Source organism: Trachypithecus francoisi, unplaced genomic scaffold, assembly GCF_009764315.1.
Source record: "Trachypithecus francoisi isolate TF-2019V2 unplaced genomic scaffold, Tfra_2.0 Lachesis_group4, whole genome shotgun sequence".
Taxonomy (NCBI): Eukaryota; Metazoa; Chordata; class Mammalia; order Primates; family Cercopithecidae; genus Trachypithecus; species Trachypithecus francoisi.
The window spans coordinates 110,899,705-110,921,230 of record NW_022681469.1 but is presented as its reverse complement, the minus strand read 5'-3'; the positions used below and the strand labels follow the sequence as shown (position 1 = coordinate 110,921,230).

General features: G+C 38.9%; 2 protein-coding genes and 1 long non-coding RNA gene across 4 annotated transcripts in view; 2 read left to right on the top strand and 1 right to left on the bottom strand.

Moving 5' to 3' along the window:
- Positions 1–4,848: 4,848 nt before the first annotated feature.
- LOC117072731 (beta-defensin 109-like) lies at positions 4,849–13,958 on the top strand. Of its 2 annotated transcripts, XM_033193129.1 has the most exons (3): positions 4,849–4,935; positions 5,940–6,108; positions 13,729–13,958. In XM_033193129.1, exons 2-3 carry the CDS (start codon positions 6,051–6,053, stop codon positions 13,932–13,934), a joined length of 264 nt encoding a protein of 87 aa, XP_033049020.1. In that variant the 5' UTR covers positions 4,849–4,935; positions 5,940–6,050; the 3' UTR covers positions 13,935–13,958. The 2 variants fall into 2 exon arrangements, with proteins under 2 accessions (XP_033049020.1, XP_033049021.1); XM_033193130.1 differs by lacking the exon at positions 4,849–4,935 and having other exon boundaries at positions 5,841–6,108.
- Positions 12,522–21,526, bottom strand: part of LOC117072747 — a 31,984-nt gene continuing 22,979 nt past the window's right edge. Inside the window, exon 2 of the long non-coding RNA XR_004432937.1 lies at positions 12,522–13,825. This is a non-coding gene — a long non-coding RNA (uncharacterized LOC117072747). The remainder of the gene's footprint in view (positions 13,826–21,526) is intronic.
- On the top strand, positions 18,479–20,593 carry LOC117072717 (SNW domain-containing protein 1-like). The gene is given in 2 exon segments (XM_033193109.1): positions 18,479–18,553; positions 18,555–20,593. Coding segments are annotated over 2 exon segments (1,611 nt in total). The 3' UTR covers positions 20,091–20,593.

Sequence of the window (21,526 nt, the reverse complement as noted above, 5' to 3'; positions counted from 1 at the left end):
GTCACCCAGGATGGAATGCAGAGGCAGGATCTCAGCTCACTGCAACCTCTGCCTCCTGGGTTCAAGCGATTCTCCTGTCTCAGCCTCCTGAGTAGCTGGGATTACAGGCATGTGCCACCATGCCCAGAACATTTTTGTATTTTTCAGAAAGACAGCTTTCATTATGTTGGCCAGGCTGGTCTCAAACCCCTGGCCTCAAGTGATCCATGCACCTTGACCTTCCAAAGTGCTGGGATTATAAGCATGAGCCATAGTGCCCAAAGAGAATAGCTTTAAATAGAAAGCATGAAACCAAAAGAAGTGTATGCCCATCAATTTTGTACTCTATTTGGCCAGGTGCAGAAGATCGACTTGCAGTATTGTAAGGGAATAAGGTCAGTTCACATCTAATTGTTTGGACAAGTCACCAGGAACCAAAAGTTGGAGGAGTTGTATCTTTCGAGGTGGGTTGCACAGGCAAGCAGCAAGTTGCTATCTCTACAAAGTCCTAAACTGTTCTATTTCTCCTACTGTGGAAAAATGCATCTTCTACTTGATTTCAATTTATATAGGAAAATGCTTAATAAAACTAATAAGGGCTACATTCTAGGGACACAGCTAGACCACACATATACTGAATCTTGATTCTGGAAACACATCTTGTTCAATGTCATTGGATTTTCATGACAACAAAAATGTAACCCTGACACAATATTGGAGAGTCAAAAGGAAAGGACATTTTGGATTGAAATTTTTTATTTTAAAAATATGTCCTTGAGTTCTATTAACAATAGCTAAAACCTGGGAACAACTCAAATGTCTATCGAGAGGAAATCAATAAATGAATTATATGCATATATAGAGCAATATTGGGCAATAACGGGGGATAATCCACTCTATTAATCAACATCTTGGATAAATATAATCTTTCTCACCCTGAGTGGGGAAAGCTAAGCTAAAAAGTGTCCTATAATATAAATAAATGTACACAAAATTCTAGAACAGGCAACCTAATGTAAGCTAAAAAAACATTTAGAAAAGCCAGGTGCAGAGGCTCATGCCTGTTATGCCAGCACTTTGTGAAGTGGTGGATCGCATGAGCTCAGGATTTTGAGACCAGCCTGGCCAACATGCTGAAGCTACTCCGTCTTTACCAAAAATACAAAAATTAGCCCAGTGTCGTATTGTGCACAGGAACAGAAAACCAAATACTACATATTCTCCGTTATAAGTGAGAGCTACACATTAGGTTATACACTGTTTAGTTCTCACTTATATGGAAACAATAGACACTGGAGATTCTAGAGGGAGGAGGGAGGGTTGAGTACAAGGCCTTAAAAACTGTCTATTGGGTATTATGTTCACTATGTGTGTGATGAGATCATTCATACTCTAAACCTCAGCGTCACACAATACATCCATGTAACAAACCTGCCCATGTATCCTCTGTGTATAAAATTAAAATTCAAAAACTAAAATGAACAACAGATATGAGTAGGAATTTCTCAAAAGAGGAGATACAAATGGACGACATATATATAAACAATTCTTACCCTCTCTAGTCATCATGGGAATGCAAATGAAAACTACCATGAAATATCACCTCACACCTGTTAGAATAGCTATAATCAAAAAGATGGATGATAACAAGTGTTGGTAAGGATGTGGAGAAAAGGGAACCTTTGTATACTGGTGGTGGGAATGTAAATTAGTATGGCCATCTTGGAAAATAATATGGAGGTTTCTCAAAAAATTAACAATAAAAATACCATTTTGTTCCAGCAAGCCCACTTATTTATATATATATATAAATATATATATATAAATATTTATATATATATATATGAAGTCATTGAAATCAGTATGTGAAAGAGATATCTGCACTTGTATGTTCCTTTCAGCACTGTTCACAATAGTCAAGATATATGAAGAAGACACACATGTTATCATTCATTCACGGACGGATGAATTACCGTTATATATATATACATATATATATATATGTATGCACAATGGAATATTATTCAGTATTATATAATAATGAAACCCTGTCATTTGTGACAGTATTGATGGATCTGAAGGGCATGAAGTCACGTGAAATAAACCAAACACAGAATGACAAATATTGTATGATTTCACTTATATTTGAAATCTCAAATAAACTCAGAAGCAGAGAGTAGACTGAAGGTTGCCAGGAGTTGTGGTGCAGGTAAATGAGTAGATTATAGTAGAAAGTTTTAGATATACAAACATAAATAAGTTCAGGAGGTCTAATTTACAGCATAGTGCTTATAGCTATGAATGCTGTATTGCATACTTAAAATATAGGAGGGTGAATTTTATGTCAATTGTTCTTACTAACAGAAATAATAATTAGAATGGGAGGGAGAACTTCAGGAGGTGATGATTATGTTTATAATCTTGATGGTAGTGATGCTTTCACAATGTCTCCTTATCCTCAAACTCACTGAGATATATACATTAAATAGGTACAGCTTTTTGAATGTAATCACATCTCAACAAAGTGTTTTTAAGGGAGGTTGGTTTAAAAATTTAAAAAGGAAGGGTAGATGTTCCTTTGCCCTTCTCCCATGCCTTTTTTCTCCCTGCTGCCTAGAATTCAGAAATAATAGGTGGGCATTTAGCAGCCAAACTAGGGTATTTTCTGAAGTATAGCAGAGCAGATACCTGGAAGGGACCTGCATCCCTAATGACATTAGAAAGTATCTGCACTAGCCCTGAATGGTGTAACTACAGGTTAATTTTAAGTGAAAAAGAAATCAACTTCTGCCTTAAGCAACTTCATTTAGGCATTAATTTTATAAACATGTAGAGAATACATACTCCTTATGAGCAGAAACAATGTTTATAAATAAAACAATGGTGATAAATAAAAGAAAATAAAAAGCCACGAAACAAAGTGGTTTAATAGCTATACATAGTTATTTTGTTGAAAGATTCTGCTGCTAGTATTATTCAATATTTTGTATGCTGGTGCAAGTAAGGAAATTTACATTGTTTAATAAAAATATTTATCAATTTATAAAACAGTCAACATTTCGTAGAATGGGGCTAAGAATCTGCATTGCAAAGTAACTTTCAGTTGATTTTATGCACAGAAATTATTGAGAATCCCCTTATCTAGATCCAACAGATCTGGACCTACATAGGTGCTATCAAGACTTCAGGAAGAAAATGTTCCTGACTCTATCCATACCTCCAGTTAGTAATAGATCTAGAGATTCAGAACTCAAATCCAGACCTCCTGCTTCCATGTGCAATGGCCTTTCACTGTCCTGTTTTGCTTCCCTTGTTGAAGAGGATTTGAGAATAAATGACCACATGATTCAACTCTCTCCTCAGCTCTGAGGAATATAGCCCTGTCCTGGCAAACAAGAAGCTCACACAGTAGTAGAGGAGGCAAATATACATTCAGTAATCTAGCATACAAGCAGTAGGCACTGTACCATAAACAAGGCACTGTGGGGGGTTCAGACCAGGAGCAAAATAGGGATTAGCAGGGCTAGTAAAGTCTGGGAAGTGTTCACAAACAAAATGTCTAATCACTAACTAAACCAAACGGTTTCTCAACATGGCCTAATTAATTGTAACTTAATATAAATGGTTGGTTGTTCATAAACCTTAATCTTTTGCCAAAATATTTGTAGCTTATGTTCCCATTTAACAAGGTTTTCTGGTCAAAACTGTGCACCCACATCTTTCTAATGAACTTGGTGTCCAATAAAACATGGACTTTCAGTCATCCCATGAAGGTGATTTTGCGTGCATAGTACATCACTTTGTGCGTGTGTGTGCGTGTGCCTTTTCATGTGTTTGAAATATATTATCTATCCCACACTCCACATAGGTTTGGGGGTTAATTACATACAAGGCTGATCTGAATCTATACTCTTAGGGATGGGGTTAAGCTACTCTATCACATTGTGAGGAGTTGATATGTAAGAGACTCTGAACATCTTATAAATTGTCTTTAAAATGTTTCCTTTTTGGTGAAGGGAAGAATAAGTATTTGTAAACAAATGCAAAAATATCTTTAACTAAACAAAAGAACAGTTAGTTAGCCTTGTTATGATTAGCAGAGAGGATAGCTGCAGACACTATAAAATCACTCAGCAACAAGATTTGACAAAACCTTAAAGATGGCTCTATTTTTCCTGTTTTATACAGGAAAATACTAAGGCCCTGGGAATTGAAGTACCTTCCCAACAGTGGAGTAAATGTCAGAGTCAAGGCTGTGTTTTACATCTCGGTTTCCCCACACATCCCACCCTATGGTTCCGTTGTGCTGTTCCTTTGTGTGACTCCTCAAAGCCTGGTTAAAGGTGATACCATATCAAATTGTATTAACTCAGTAGCACAAAACACCAGGGAATTGATTTATAAGAGTATTAACCTTGTGGTATTACTGAAGACCCATCTGATTAGTAGTTACCAAGTAGTCCCCCTGGCTAAATATATGGATTTGATTTTTAATTTTGAAAGTGAAAAATATTTTAAAATATATGTCTTATATCCATATCCCCAGGAAATTTTAATCAAGTTTTAAAACTTGATTTTTTTGTTCTTTTAATTTTCACTCAATGAAAATAGAAAAAATCTAATTGGATAGAACAGCACAGCGGAAGCATTACTTATAGCCAAAAATGGGATGCAACAAGACTGAAGAAGAAAATGCAGGACAGTGCTTAAAAAAGCAGTCTAATGAAAAGTGGGGTCTCCTCAGGATGCCCTTAGGTAGACATGCAGCAGAACTGCAAAGTTTTCTTTAGAAGGCTGGGGAAGAGAGGAGGAAACAGAGAAGGGGCAAGAGTGGAAAATAGAATGAGGCTCAGAATACCAAGCCTTAGTGCTGTCCCTATCACCTTCCTCACTTGATCACTGGGTGATCTTGGGCAAGTTTCTTCCTTTCCCTCAGCTCATTTCCTCATCTGTAAGGTAAGTTACTAGACAAGATAGGCTTTGATGTTTATTGTAACTCTAACTTATCTTCCCAAAGCAAATAGCTGGGAAAGACACTGTGCGCACAATATGCAAGACACAAGGTTTACAAGCAAAGAACAAATAAAAACAAAAGATTTTTTAAAACCCCTAATATAACTTGAATTCTTACAAATAAGCAATGGTACATCATACTTTTACAAAGCCCTTTTGTGATTTCATTTCTAAAATCATTTCAAGTTTTATTTTACTTCATATTAAGATAATGGGAGATAAAGTGTTAAATGGGTTCATGCAGGAATATATGTAAGAGACACAGAAATCCAAAATAGGTAACTGCTATATTAATAGTTCCCTTTACTGAGAGGGAGCAGACAAAAGAATGTTAGAAAAAACTTCAAAAAGTGGATTATATAGAATGTACTTTAAAAGAGTTTGGTATTTTATTGAGTGGGAAAGAGCAATATGGGGAGTTATTGTTCAAGGGTTAAAGCTATGCAAAATGAGTCAATTACAGAGTTAGGCTCTAAAACATAGTACCTATAGTTAATAATGAGGTATTTTGTATTTAACAATTTGTTAAGAGGGTCGATCTTAGGGGTTCTGACAACAACAACAATAACAATAAAGGGACGTAGGAAACATTTGGAGGTGATGGATATATTATTACCCGGATATTGTATGTGGTAACAAGAGTAATATATATGTGCAAATTTGCCAAACTATATCCATTAATTATGTACAGTTTTTGTATGCAGTTTTACTTCAGTTCCTACTATATTGCCTGGCAAACAATACTTTATACTTAAAGTAAGAGCAATGATTATTGCATGTACATGTCGAAAATAATAAAGAAAGCAGGTGACAATAAGACATCGTGAGTCTTTTGGAAATAAATAGCATTCACCTGCTTTCTCATCCATTGAGATATCACCACATTTATGTACTTGTGTGTCCCTGGAAGTTTCTTGTGGGAGATTTAGTTATTCTCTTTTCGTTAGGCTCTACTAACCAAGAACAAATCACAGACTCAGACAGCATCATAAAAAGGCCCAGACCCACGATGTCCAGAGACTCCAGGCTCAACCCACATTGATGCTGGCCCTTCAGCCATGAGACTCCATTTGCTTCTCCTTATTCTCCTTCTTTTTTCAATTCTTTTATCCCCAGGTAAGTTGGTAGCTGATTACTATAAGGTTCTGCAGATTAGAAGGCTATATCCCTGGCCAGACAAGATCCTAGAATCAGTCCTGTGGGTTCAAGAACCTAATATTTACAGCTTCACTAGGATTATAATAGGGAAAAATAGAAAAGAGACTCATTTAGCAGTAGCTCCTGTTGATAAGATTCCATCCATGTTTTTTGATCTAGTGAGTGGATATAATAACGGATGCTGCTGAAATTCAATCCTGTCAGATCAAACTGCCTACATGTAAATTTCCATGCCCCACCAAGGTATCTCAAGATACAAAGTAAGGATACAACAGAACGTGACCTCATGAGATGCCTTTGTGGGACCTGGAAATTTATATGCAGGCAGTTAGATCTGACAGGATTGAATTTCAGCAGCATTTATTATTATATTTGCTCACTAGGTCAAAAGAGATGGATGGAATTCTATCAACAGGAGCTACTGCTAAATGAGTGCTGACAAATCTGAAAGTTTTATTCGAAGAAACAAACAGAAAAATTATAATCCTAGAATAAGTGAAATTATATGAGACTTTTCAAAATAAATTATATTTTACGTGGCTATGAATAAAAAATGATTTGCAAAGTGAAAGTTAGGACTAGAAAGGAGAGTTAAAGGAACTTCAGACAAGTGAATTAATAATAAGTAAAGACACCAAGAAGTGCCGCTCATGGTATATTACAAGTAACCACACAGAAATGGGTAACATCACTTTCAATAGTAAAATGCCTAAAATTTAATGGGCTAAACGTGCATTTTGAGGGCTTTTGGAAAAAAAACAGCATAATAAACCTAAAGAAGATAAAGGGAAAGTTATAAATACAAAATATAAATTAATGAAACAATAAAAAAACTAATATTTAAAAAAATGCTTTTCATAAAGTCTAATATACTTTATAATAACCTGGCAACACTGGACAAATGAGAACATGCTTAAAATAACTATTGCAGGAATGAAAGGTTAATGTCAAAACAGATGTTTCAGAGATTCTAATAATTTTTTTAAAAATAGATTTGTGTATTATATTCCCTCTTTGCTGTGTACTTGGGGATTTTCCTGTTGCAGTTCACTATATCACGTGTCATCAATTGTGACTGTGTCATCAATTTTTATGCTGGTAAATTATGACCATCAGCATACAAATACGCTGTTAAGTATGTCCTTGCTTTTCTTCTGATACCAACTGTCATCCTATTTTTTGCTCTAGTTTTCAGCAAAACATCTTAAAATAGTTGTCCATACTCTCTGTCTTCAATTCCTCTCCTCTCATTGTCTCTTAAATATATCCCAATCGGGCTCTCTCCCCCTTTTTCGATCATGTTATTGACACCACTTTTGTTAAAGTTACCAATAATCTCCATATTGCTAGATCCAATGATCATTTTTCACTACAACTTTAATTGGCCTATTAGCAGCATTTGACACAAATCATCACTTCCTTCTTCATAGTATACTTTCTTCACTTGGCTTCCAGGATAGCACGTTCACTTGATTCTCAGCCTATCTCACTGGAGCTACCACTTCGGCTTCCTTTGTTTCTTCCTCATCTTTTCCCATCACACTTCCTATTGGAGAGCTCCAGAGCTCAGTTCCTGCTTCTCTTCTCTTCTCCCTCACCACACACTCGGGAGGGGCTCAGCAAGTCTCATCCTTTTAAATTCTCCTTTTGGACCTCCTTTTGAACTCCAGGCTTGTAATAAATTATCCAACTGCATCACTGGTATATCTATTTGGACACTTAATTTCAAAAGTAATAGATATTGAAAAGTGAACTCATGATTTTCCCTCATAAACCTCTACATACAGATTTTCTCTTCTTGCAGAATGTCATGGTCAGCACTGGAGCCTCTCTTAGCTCTCCTGTACACTTTCATCCTCAGCAAGACTCTATTTCTGCTCCTCGAGAATCTCTCAGGGCTCCCATCCCTTGCCCAGCCTTGGGCAGTAGCTGCCTCACACTCAGTGAAAGACCAGAGAATCTGCTTCTCTCATCTACCTGCCCTGCCCTGCCTTCAGACCTCATCAGGCCCCTCTGCTTATGCACCTGTGAGAAAAGAGAGTGAAGGGGGGATTGTCTCAGCTCCCCTACCCACTCCCCAGTAACAGAGGATTTTCCCCAATTCTCACAGTAAGACCTCTACCTTGCTCTGACCTCAAATTGCAGCAGTTCCTACATGCCTGTCCCTCAAAAGTGTCTCAGGTAGTTCTGGTCTCCATCCTATCTTACCTAGGAGCACACAAGATAGGTCATGAAAAAACCATTAGTGGGGCCGGGCGCGGTGGCTCAGGCTTGTAATCCCAGCACTTTGGGAAGCCGAGGTGGGCAGATAAAGAGGTCAGTGGCTAACACGGTGAAACGCCATCTCTACTAAATACAAAAAATTAGCCAGGCATGGTGGCATGTGCCTGTAGTCCCAGCTACTTGGGAGGCTGAGTCAGGAGAATCGCTTGAACCCTGGAAGCGGAGATTGCAGTGAGACGAGATCGCACCATTGCACTCCAGCCTGGGTGACAGAGTGAGACTGCAAGAAAGACAGAGAGAGAGAGAGAGAGACAGGAAAGAAGGAAGGAAGGAAGGAAGGAAGGAAGGAAGGGAGGGAGGGAGGGAAGGAAGGAGAGAAGAGAGAAGAAGAAAGAAAGATAGAAAGAAAGAAAGAAGAAAGAAAGAAAGAAGGAAAGAAAGAAAGAAAGAAAAAGAAAGAAAGAAAAGGAAAGGAACAGAAAGAAAGAAAGAAAGAAAGAGAGAGAGAGAGAAAGAAAGAAAGAATGAAAGAAAGAAAGAAAAGCATTAACGAGGGAGAGTGAGTGAGAGTGAGTGTGTTTGGGCCCCTACTGATGATGTTAAACTATCACAAGCCCACACTCAGCCTTTCAACATTTGCTGGAGACTCACTTGTTCAACTGTTATCTCCATCAAGGGCAGCTTCCTCCTGCTTCTGCTGCTGCAACTCAGCTAGGCACAAAGCATCTGTGGATCCGTTCTTTTTTCAGCAGGGCTTCATCACTCTGAATTTAAGTTAATTAGCTTTTTTTGAGACCTCAGTTCTGTGTTTTAAAATGAAATCTATGATCTATAGATTATCCAGCTTATTCTCTTTGTCAGGGCAAGAGCATTTTTCTATAACTTTCTAAATTCTAAACAAAAGTAAAAGTTCACTTCTTTTCAGAATCCCCACGTGTCAGAAAGTGTTACTATTATCATCAGTTTAGTGATATTTATGGAATTCCAAGTTGACTCTAATATCAGCTTTTGGGTTAAATTCTTTCTTTCTGATATGTAGCCTTTGAAATTTTATTTGCTGCAGATCTCTTGGTAGTGAACAATTTTAATTTTTATCTGTCAATTTCATATTGTTATTTTTGATCTTGAAAGACAGCATTACTGAGTACGCAATTCTATATTAACAGTTATTTTCTCTCAACATTTGTTGACACTAGTTTACTCATCTTTAGTTTTTGCTTTACTATAATAATCAGATAAATATTATTTCATTATAAATTGTCCTTTTTTCAATGTTTGTATGGTCTGGTGTTTGGTTTTAATGTTTTATAATTTAACTAAAGTGAGCTTATTTTTATATCATCTGTTAGAAATATATTCTTTGAATCAATGGATTTATACCTTTTCTTAATTTCTTTTTGAGAATCTCTTGAAATGGTAAATCCTTTTACACTTCTCTCCCCCCATATTTGAATTAAATAAATGTTAGACCTTGTGTTTCCACGCTACTTTCTGGGTATATCATTTAAACATTTTTTTCTTCACTAGTTATCCTCTTACCTGTGCCTAATATATCATTAATAACTTGCACTTATTTTTAAATTATTTTTTGTTTCAGATCTGCATTTTTTTTTTTTTTTTTTTTTGGCGATGGAGTCTCGCTCTGTCGCCCAGGCTGGAGTGCAGTGGTGCAATCTTGGCTCACTGCAACCACCACCTCCCAGGTTCAAGCGATTCTTCTATCTCAGCCTCCTGAGTAGCTGGGACTACAGGCACCCACCACCATGCTCGGCTAATTTTTATATATATATTTTTTAGTAGAGACAAGGTTTCACCATCTTGGGCATGCTGGTCTTGAACTCCTGATCTCATGATCCACCCATCTTGGCCTCCCAAAGTGCTGGGATTACAGGCATGAGCCACCATGCCCAGCCAGACCTGCCCATTTTTTCTGTCATCTATATTGTTTTACTATTGTTTTTACATCTTTGTGATAGTAGATTGTTTCTTTAAACAATTGATACATACCTGCTTAACTATTTCTCCACATTGACGATTTCAATACATTTACTTTTTTTTTTTTTTTTTTCTTTTGAGATGGAGTCTCGCTCTGTCACCCCAGGCTGGAGTGCAGTGGCCGGATCTCAGCTCACTGCAAGCTCCGCCTCCCGGGTTCACGCCATTCTCCTGCCTCAGCCTCCTGAGTAGCTGGGACTACAGGCGCCCGCCACCTCGCCCGGCTAGTATTTTGTATTTTTTAGTAGAGGCGGGGTTTCACCATGTTCGCCAGGATGGTCTCGATCTCCTGACCTCGTGATCCACCCGTCTCGGCCTTCCAAAGTGCTGGGATTACAGGCTTGAGCCACCGTGCTCGGCCTACATTTACTTTTAAAGGGTCTAGATATGCTATTCATTTCATTAACTTTTATTCATGGTGTCTTGCTTACCTGATCATTTTTAATACTGAACTCATTGTTCATCCTTAACTTGCCATCATTCTGTGCTGTGAAATGAGAATGCTATTATCCAGACTTCCTCTGTGAAGCTGACTCAATGCATTAACTCAATATAGAAGTTTCAGCATTAACAAACTGGAATTTCTGATGGCCCATGAGTCAGTAGTATCATCATTAGCATTACTGATAATAGCAGATCTTCCCAGAAGATCTGGGAACCCTCACCCCGCTCCATCAGCTATCAATACAAAGTGCCCACTGCTCAAGCTCCAGTTCACAGACTATTTTTGTGTTTGAAAGAGGAGATATTGGCCGGGCGCGGTGGCTCAAGCCTGTAATCCCAGCACTTTGGGAGGCCGAGATGGGCGGATCACGAGGTCAGGAGATCGAGACCATCCTGGCTAACACGGTGAAACCCCGTCTCTACTAAAAATACAAAAACTAGCCGGGCGAGGTGGCGGGCGCCTGTAGTCCCAGCTACTCGGGAGGCTGAGGCAGGAGAATGGCGTAAACCCGGGAGGCGGAGCTTGCAGTGAGCTGAGATCCGGCCACTGCACTCCAGTCCGGGCGACAGAGGGAGACTCCGCCTCAAAAAAAAAAAAAAAAAAAAAAAAAAAAAGAAAGAGGAGATATTTTAGAACTTGCCTAACCATTTTCAGTGATAGAAATGTTTCGAAAAGATCCTCTAAAATATATTTTTTCTATAGCAGCCGTCACTTGAGAGCAGCTAACTTGCAGTCATGACCAAAAGCTTAAATTTTTCTTTCATTCTAGTCACACCTATTTTGTATCTCTTGGGGGATATCTCAGATTCAGATGCATTCATAGTATTCTATGATTTGGGACACTACTATAGATTCTTCAAAATGTGACAACATTCCAATGGTATTTTGGGAGGTATAGAAGGAGAGGAAAAACAGTGGGCTCAAGTCTCCCCTGACTTGTCTTCTTACAATATGTTTCACTGTTCAAAACTTTCAGAACTATATTAATACAGCATTGACAGTGGGCATTCTTCTTTTGCTTCTGACTTTCATAGGATTGAAGGAAGTGTTTTGCTATGAAATTGCTATAGAGGTTGTATTCACACAAATTTTGACTTTGTAAAGGCAATATTCTCCTCATTATTTTTAAATGCTTACCAGAATTCACAGTATTATTTTCAGTTCTCCCTGTTTAAAGGCATATTTAAATAACTTGTTGACTTGGATATATTATATATGTTACTCTGCTACAGAAACAGAAAAACCACCACCAAATTATATTCTAAGATACTTTGTACACCAATTGCACCGTCTTTTTTTATCTAAGACATTCAATTCTTCCACAGGTGGGAGCACATGAATTGGCATCATTTACTATTTGTAGCTTTCACTACAGACTCTCAGACTTATGAAGCCTAAAAGAAATAGAATACTTCTAGCTGGATTTAAAAGCTACAAATAAACAGAGGAAATATACACTATTTTGAAAGTACCACTTGAGTGTTATGCATGTATTTCAATATTATGTTGCTAATTTTAATTGCTCAAAGTTAAAGAGCTTAAACCTCCCCCTCATGGATTCCTGAATCACCCATTACTCCCACACATACATTGTTCGATATAGCATAAACCTAAGTAAATAAAGATGTGGCAAAATGAAAAAAATAAAATAACGTTATACCATTCTCATCTATGAATGGCATCAGTAGACAGATGTGAATAAAAGTAATGTGATTATAATTTTAAAAATCATATTTAATAGGATCCATTTATTATTAAATGAACATTAGGTTACTTAATGAATAATAAATCTTTGACACAATGAAAACTCTTAATGCAGAGTGAGACCAAAATGAAGGTAATAAGTGTTTTTTTTCTAACCCTTGCTTTAGTTGATCTTTCCACCAGACTATCACTTTATTTTAAGGATATTATAATAGCACAAAGCCACCAGCTTTACCATTAGAGAGACCTTCATTAAATTATCTTTGTTGTAATAAAGGTCATCTGGAGGAAATACTGGTCTGGACACAATAATAAATGTTAAGCTCTCTAATATTTTCCACTTTTAGACACAAATTGAAAGGATCATTTATAACGTCAAAAATATACTTTTTCTAACTAATCTATCCTATGACTAAGACACTATTAGCAATTAAAGTAGACAGAGCAAATCTAAATGTGGAGAGAAAAAGTAATTTCTACTTATGTTTGAACAGATGAAAGCACGAATACATTGAAAGCCTGAAATATTAGCTTGGGGGAATAAAATCACTTGGGGGAGCAAGAGCAGGATATACCAGCCTTTAACCCTACACTTCCCCCAAGAAAAAATATACAGATAGCTATGTACAAGTCAAAATAGCCCTGGGAGGGTTCAAGAGACCACTTAAGAAATTACGGCAATACAGTGAAGCCAAAAAAAGAAAAAAAAAGAGAGAGAGAGAGTGAATGAAAAAAAAAACCAAACGAATAGCCATATAGAAAAAACAACTGCTAAAATCAGCATACCTGAGACAGCAGAAACATCTTTTTTGGCTAGGAACAAAAAAAGCAGAAAGGGACTATCAGTATCAGCCACAAGGTGGAACCACCATGGCCCTCAGTAACCCACTCTGGCAGAAGACACTGGCATTTTTGCCGCAGGGGTAAGCAGCAGCCATTTCTGAGAGAAAACCCAGAGGAAAAGATGAAGATGTACTATCCCCTCCCATATCCCTTTTGCCCCACCAAAAATACCGTGACTGTTGTGCCAAACTGGGATTGAAACTACTACCTTTCTTAATCTGCATGTGTCTCTGACATATGAGCAGCAACCATTTCAAAAGCTCCCACATAAAAATGCTCATACTACATTTATTCTGTTACTTAAGAGTGTTTATGGATTTACATTCCATTTGTGGACTGACTATCTCACTGGATCTTCTTTCCTGCAGTAAGAGGTGGTTTGGGTGCTGCTGAAGGTCATTGTCTCAATTTGTCTGGTGTTTGCAGAAGAGATGTCTGCAAAGTAGTAGAAGATCAAATTGGTGCCTGCCGAAGAAGGATGAAGTGCTGTAGAGCATGGAGGATTTTAATGCCAATTCCAACACCACTTATCATGTCAGATTATCAAGAACCCCTAAAACCTAAGTTGAAATGAAACTGACATAAAATAAAAATACATCAAAAGTAAAGTTATTTGCATCTAAGAATATTAAAATATACATATTAAGTACTTCCTTCTTGATAACTATCTTGTATTTTCACTTATCAACATAAATGAATAAATACTCATTTCAAATATACCCAATACTATTTCTTTGTGAGTCACTAACAGATCTTGGCAAAATCTTTAAGAATGAGAAAATCGTTATTTTTGTTTTCCAAGATGGTGGTTTGAAGACATTGTTAGCCTGCCTGTTGCACTTGGAAAGACAAAATGGTATGCAGAGTTTCGCACTGAACTTTCTTTCAAGAAGCAACACAGGAACTTAATAGGAAAACTGAAATAAGCCACAGACCATTTGAAAGAAGCAGCAGGATGCAGCTTACACCATAAGCTAGGCAGAAAATTTTGAGTTTCCAGGGTGTGAGAGGGGGATAAACTGGCTCTAAGGTATACACTTCCATTGGGAAACCTGTCAATCTAGGCCATGGGGGAAGGCCTTAATCCTACTCAGGGCTGGAGTTGATTTAGTGAAGAGTGGCGAGTATATGAGGAGTGGCATTGGGATGTGCTTTGAGTCTCCAGCACGTTCCCACTTTCTGGCAGGATGGAGGGAAGCCATTTCTGATTCTACCTCAGAGAGGACCTCCCAGAAATCTGACAGCTAACTCAAATGGTGGTCACAGGTTGAGAGAACCTCCCAACTGAAATGTTTGATATAATCGTGTGTGGGGACAAACTCCCCAGGCCAGAACTGAGAGGTGAGTGGGACGTGTGATGCAGCAGCAAGCACAGGAGCTGGAAGCCCCTGCTCTGCAGGTGGATCAGGAGGGGAGTGGCCTGAAGGCTGCAGTTACTGTCTCAATAGGAGAGGCTTATGGTATGGGTCAGTTTTGAGCTCTGAGTTCAGACTTCTTGAAACTTAGCTAGCTACTCCCAGTGGAACACTGTGGATGTGAGACCTGCCTTGTCAAGGGTGTGGGAGCTGGATGGGGCTTACTGCCAAGCTGCTATTCCCCATTCTTCATATGGACTCTCCTTGTACAGAGGCAGAGGCAGCTTCACTTCTCTCTGGAAAATTACCCCAGTGGCCCAAGAACTGATTTCCCACTGACAAGCCACTGCTTGTCCCACACGTAGAGAGCCAGAGCATCACTTTACCTGACCTTGTTCCCACCTGGTTTTGCTCAACCACCTACCCTCGTAGATTAACAGAAGAAACTTTTAGAAGCCCTTTGGCTCTACCTATTCCCTGAGACACCAGAATACCTCCCATGGGTAACATAAGGCAAGTACAAATCTCACCACTACCACCACAACAGCTGGCAGTCTTTTGCAAGCACCACATCTTGGCTGAAGGCCAACTGACACAGTCCATTAGAACATCTTGAATTCAGAACATTCAATGTCATGGCAGGCCAGGGAGCCTCTTCTGCCCTAATTTGGTTCTCTATCACACATTCTCACACACACACACACATACACGTCACACACACTCACACATCAACCTACTGGCAAACCAAGGTAAACACACACACACACACACACACACACACACACACACACATACACCTGCTCAATTCAGGCCATTATCCCTGATGAACATCAATGCAAAAATTCTCAATAAAATACTGGCAAACCGAATCCAGCAGCACATCAAAAAGCTTATCCACCACGATCAAGTGGGCATCTTTGGGATGAAAGGCTGGTTCAACATACACAAATCAATAAATGTAATTAAGCACATAAAGAGAACCAAAGGCAAACACCAGACAATTATTTTGATAGATGCAAAAATGCCTCTGATAAAATTCAACATCCCTTCCTGTTAAAAACTCTCAATAAACTAGGTATTGATGGAACATATCTTAAAACAATAAGAGCTATTTCATACAGCCAATATCATAAAGAATAGGCAAAAGCTGGAAGCATTCCATTTGAAAACTGGTACAAGACAAGGAAGCCCTCTGTAACCACTTCTATTCAACATAGTATTGGAAGTTCTCACCAGGGCAATCAGGCAGTAGAAAGAAATAAAGGGTATTCAAATAGGAAGAGAGAAAGTCAACTTGTCTCTGTTTGCAAATGACATGACTTCATATTTAGAAAACCCCATCATCTCAACTGAAAAACTTCTTGAACTGATAAGCAACTTCACCAAGGTCTCAAGATACAAAATCATTGTGCAAAAATCACAAGCATTCCATTACACCAACAATAGTCAAGCAGAGAGCCAAATCAAGAATGAACTCCTATTCACAATTGCTACAAAGAGAGTAAAATACCTAGGAATACAACTAGGAGTACAAGGGATGTGAAGGACCTCTTCAAGGACAACTGCAAACCACTGCTCAAGGTAATAAGAGAGGACACAGACGAATGGAAAAACATTCCATCCTCATGAATAGGAAGAATCAATATTGTGAAAATGGCCATACTGCCCAAACACTATAGATTCAATGCTATACCCATCAAAATACCGTTGACATTTTTCACAGAATTAGAAAGAACTATTTTAAATGTCATATGGAATCAAAGAATACCCCATATAGCCAAGACAATCATAAACAAAAATAACAAAGCTGGAGGCATTATGCTAACTTCAAACTGTACTAGAAGGCTACGGTACCAAAACAGCAGGCTACTGCTGCCAAAACAGACATATAGACCAATGGAGCAGAACAAAGACCTCAGAAATAACACCACACATCTATGGCCACCTGACAAAAACAAGCAAGGGAGAAAGGATCTCCTATTCAGTAGATGATGCTGGGAAAACTGGCTTGCCACATACAGAAAACCAAAACTTGACCCCTTCCTTACACACTATACAATAATTAACTCAAGATGGATTAAAGACTTAAATGTAAAATCCAAAATCATAAAAACCCTAGAAGAAAACCTACGCAATACCATTCAGGACACAGGCAAGGACAAAGACTTCATGACAAAAATGTCAAAAGCAATTGCAACAAAAGCCAAAATTGACAAATTGGATCTAATTAAACTAAAGACCTTCTGCACAGCAAAGAAACTATCATCAGCATGAGCAATCAACCTACAGGATGGGAGAAAATTATTGCAACCTACCCATCTGACAAAGGTCTAATAACAAAAATTGACAAGGAACTTAAACATATTTACAAGCAAAAAACCAAACAACCCCATTAAAAGTGAGCAAAGGGCCGGGCGCGGTGGCTCAAGCCTGTAATCCCAGCACTTTGGGAGGCCGAGACGGGCGGATCACGAGGTCAGGAGATCGAGACCATCCTGGCTAACACGGTGAAACCCCGTCTCTACTAAAAATACAAAAAAACTAGCCGGGCGAGGTGGCGGGCACCTGTAGTCCCAGCTACTCGGGAGGCTGAGGCAGGAGAATGGCGGGAACCCAGGAGGCGGAGCTTGCAGTGAGCTGAGATCCGGCCACTGCACTCTAGCCCGGGCAACAGAGCAAGACTCCGTCTCAAAAAATAAAAAATAAAAAAAAAAATAAAAGTGAGCAAAGGATATGCACAGAAACTTATCAAAAGAAGACATTTATCTAACCAACAAATATATTTTTTAAAAGCTCAACAACACTGATCATCAGAGAAGTGAAAATCAAAACTACAATGAGATACCATCTCACATCCATCAGAATGGTGATTATTAAAAAGTTAAGAAACAATAGATGCTGGTGAGGCAGAGAAGAAAGAGGAACGCTTTTACACTGTTAGGGAAACTGTAAATTAGTTCAACCATTGTGGAAGACAGTATGGTGATTCCTCAAGGATCTAGAACCAGAAACACCATTTGACCCAGTAATCCCATTACTGGCTATATACCCAAAGGAATATAAATCATTCCACTATAAAAACACATGCACATGTATGTTTATTGCAGCACTATATATAATAGCAAAGACATGAAACCAACCCAAATGCCCTTCAGTGCTAGACTGGATAAAGAAAATGTGGTACATATACACCATAAAAGACTACGCAGTCATAAAAAGGAATGAGATCATGTCTTTTGCAGGCACATGGATGAAGCCATCATACTGAGCAAACTAACACAGTAACAAAAAAATCAAACACCGCATGTTCTCACTAATAAGTGAAAGTTGAACATTGAGAAAACAAGGACACAGTGAGGGGAACAACACACAACACGGCCCGCTGGGGACTGGGGGTGAGGGAAGAGAATTTGGAGGATAAGACAATAGGTGCAATAAATCACCATGGCAAAGGATACCTATATAACAAACCTGTACGTTCTGCACATGTATCCCGTATTTTTAAAATTTAAAAACAGGAAATACTTATGTACATACATACATACATACACACATACATTCTTCCCGGATCTTCATTCCTAGTAAGCCAAGGAACCTGGAGAAACACCAGAATTCTGTCCCTCTGAAAATGCAGGACAGGTCTACCTTCATCAGCATAAAATTTTGGACCAAATGTGGTAACTGCAGGTCCACCCCACAATGAGTAACTGAAAATTGAGGCAGTATTTCAGATCCTAAAAAAACTGATGAGAAGCGGAAGAAGATGGCGCTCACCAGCTTTTTACCTGCACCTACTCAGCTATCTCAGGACCAGCTTGAGACTGAAGTAAAGGCAAGATTCCCAAAGATCGCGGCAGACCTCATTGGTCTCCTCCCGAAGAGAGCCTCCCCCGTACGGGTACCGGAAAGGCTGGATACCTCGGTTATTAGAGGATTTTGGAGATGGAGGTGCTTTCCCAGAGATCCATGTGGCCCAGTATCCACTGGATATGGGACGAAAGAAAAAAATGTCGAATGCACTGGCCATTCAGGTGGATTCTGAAGGAAAAATTAAATATGATGCAATCGCTTGACAAGGACAGTCAAAAGACAAGGTCATTTATAGCAAATACACTGACCTGGTTCCAAAGGAGGTTATGAATGCAGATGATCCAGACCTGCAAAGGCCCGATGAAGAAGCTATTAAAGAGATAATAGAAAAGACAAGAGTAGCCTTAGAAAAATCTGTATCACAGAAGGTCACCGCAGCCGTGCCAGTTCGGGCAGCTGACAAACTGGCTCCTGCTCAGTATATCTGATATACACCATCTCAGCAAGGAGTGGCATTCAACTCTGGAGCTAAACAGAGGGTTATTCGGATGGTAGAAATGCAGAAAGATCCAATGGAGCCTCCAAGGTTCAAGATTAATAAGAAAATCCCCCGGGGACCACCTTCTCCTCCTGCACCTGTCATGCATTCTCCTAGCCGAAAGATGACTGTAAAGGAACAACAAGAGTGGAAGATTCCTCCTTGTATTTCTAACTGGAAAAATGCAAAGGGTTATACAATTCCGTTAGACAAACGTCTGGCTGCTGATGGAAGAGGACTACAGACAGTACACATAAATGAAAATTTCGCCAAACTGGCAGAAGCCCTCTACATTGCTGATCGGAAGGCTCGTGAAGCTGTGGAAATGCGTGCCCAAGTAGAGAGAAAAATGGCTCAGAAAGAAAAGGAAAAACACGAAGAGAAACTTAGAGAAATGGCTCAGAAAGCCAGGGAGAGAAGAGCTGGGATCAAAACTCACGTGGAAAAAGAGGATGGGGAGGCACGTGAGAGGGATGAAATCCGGCATGACAGGCGAAAAGAGAGACGGCATGACCGGAATCTTTCCAGGGCAGCTCCTGATAAGAGGTCGAAACTTCAGAGAAATGAAAATCGGGATATCAGTGAAGCCATTGCTCTCGATGTTCCTAATCCTCGGACTTCCAATGAAGTTCAGTACAACCAAAGGCTCTTCAACCAATCCAAGGGTATGGACAGTGGATTTGCAGGTGGAGAAGATGAAATTTATAATGTTTATGATCAAGCCTGGAGAGGTGGTAAAGATATGGCCCAGAGTATTTATAGGCCCAGTAAAAATCTGGACAAGGACATGTATGGTGATGATCTAGAAGCCAGAATAAAGACCAACAGATTTGTTCCCAACAAGGAGTTTTCTGGTTCAGACCGTAGACAGAGAGGCCGAGAAGGACCAGTTCAGTTTGAGGAAGATCCTTTTGGTTTGGACAAGTTTTTGGAAGAAGCCAAACAGCACGGTGGCTCTAAAAGACCCTCAGATAGCAGCTGCCCCAAGGAACATGAGCATGAAGGCAAGAAGAGGAGGAAGGAGTAGACAGGTCTCTTCATAGTGAATGAACTATTACCCATTACCCTAATGATGCAAGTCATATGGGGGAACACTTTGTAAATGGTCAGGATAAAAAACAAATCTGGGTGCCGGATCCCAGCACTACTTTTTATTACTGGAGAATGAGGGGGGGGGGGATAGAAAATTCTACTTTGAATTATTTAGTTTTTTTAAAGAGTGGGTTGTGTTTGTGCTTCTCCTACCTTTCAGCATTTATAGAACATGGTGCCCCACATACAAAGTCAAGACCACTTCCTTTTGTATGACACTAGTAGTTTGGGGTTAATATTTTGTGTAAGAACAGCTGCATATGAGTAAAGTTAACCCAACCACAGTGAGGAGGATGTTCACATACTGGAACTGTCCTGCCAAATAAATTTTGACCCTGTTATGCTCTGTTTTAATTTGGAGTGGGCAAAGTAACCTCTTGCTTGGTGCAACTATTTGTTTCAAATAAAAACATTTAGACAAAAAAACAAAAACAAAAACTGATGAAGGAATTCATGACACATTTGGGTTGTTTTTGCCTTTTCCTACTATGAAGAGTGCTAGTAGGATGAAGGAAGAATGGTGTACAAATATGTTTGATTCTCTGCTTTCAGAATCCTTTGCTTGTTTGTGTGTTTGTTTGTTCCTTTTTGAGATAGGACATCACTCCAGTCAGCCAGGCTTTTCCAGTCTGTAATTTTTGTTGTTTCCTTTTGTCAAGTTTTAGAAGATTTTATTTTATTTCTATTGAATTTTAAGGCATTTTTAGATATGTATTAAAACATTATCTCACATGCTGTGTGTTACATTTCATTTATTTTCATCGTCCCTTTTTTATTTTATTATTTTATTTTATTATAGTTTATATTCTAGGGTATATATGCACAACGTGCAGGTTTGTTACATATGTATACATGTGCCATATTGGTGTGCTGCACCCATTAACTCGTCATATACATTAGGTGTATCTCCTAATGCTATCCTTCCCTCCTCCCCCCACCCCACAACAGGCCCTGGTGTGTGATATTACCCTTCCTGTGTCCAGGTGTTCTCATTGTTCAATTCCCATCCATGAGTGAGAACATGTGGTGTTTGGTTTTCTGTTCTTGCAGTAGTTTGTTGAGAATGATGGTTTCCAGCTGTATCCATGTCCCTACAAAAGACATGAACTCATCCTCTTTTATGGCTGCATAGTATTCCATGGTGTATATGTGCCACATTTTTTTAATCCAGTCTATCATTGATGAACATTTGGGTTGGTTCCAAGTCTTTACTGTTGTGAACAGTGATGCGATAAACATACGTGTGCATGTGTCTTTATAGCAGCATGATTTATATTCCTTTGGGGATATAGCCAGTAATGGGAAGTCTGGGTCAAATGGTATTTCTAGTTCTAGATCCTTGAGGAATCGCCACACTGTTTTCCACAATGG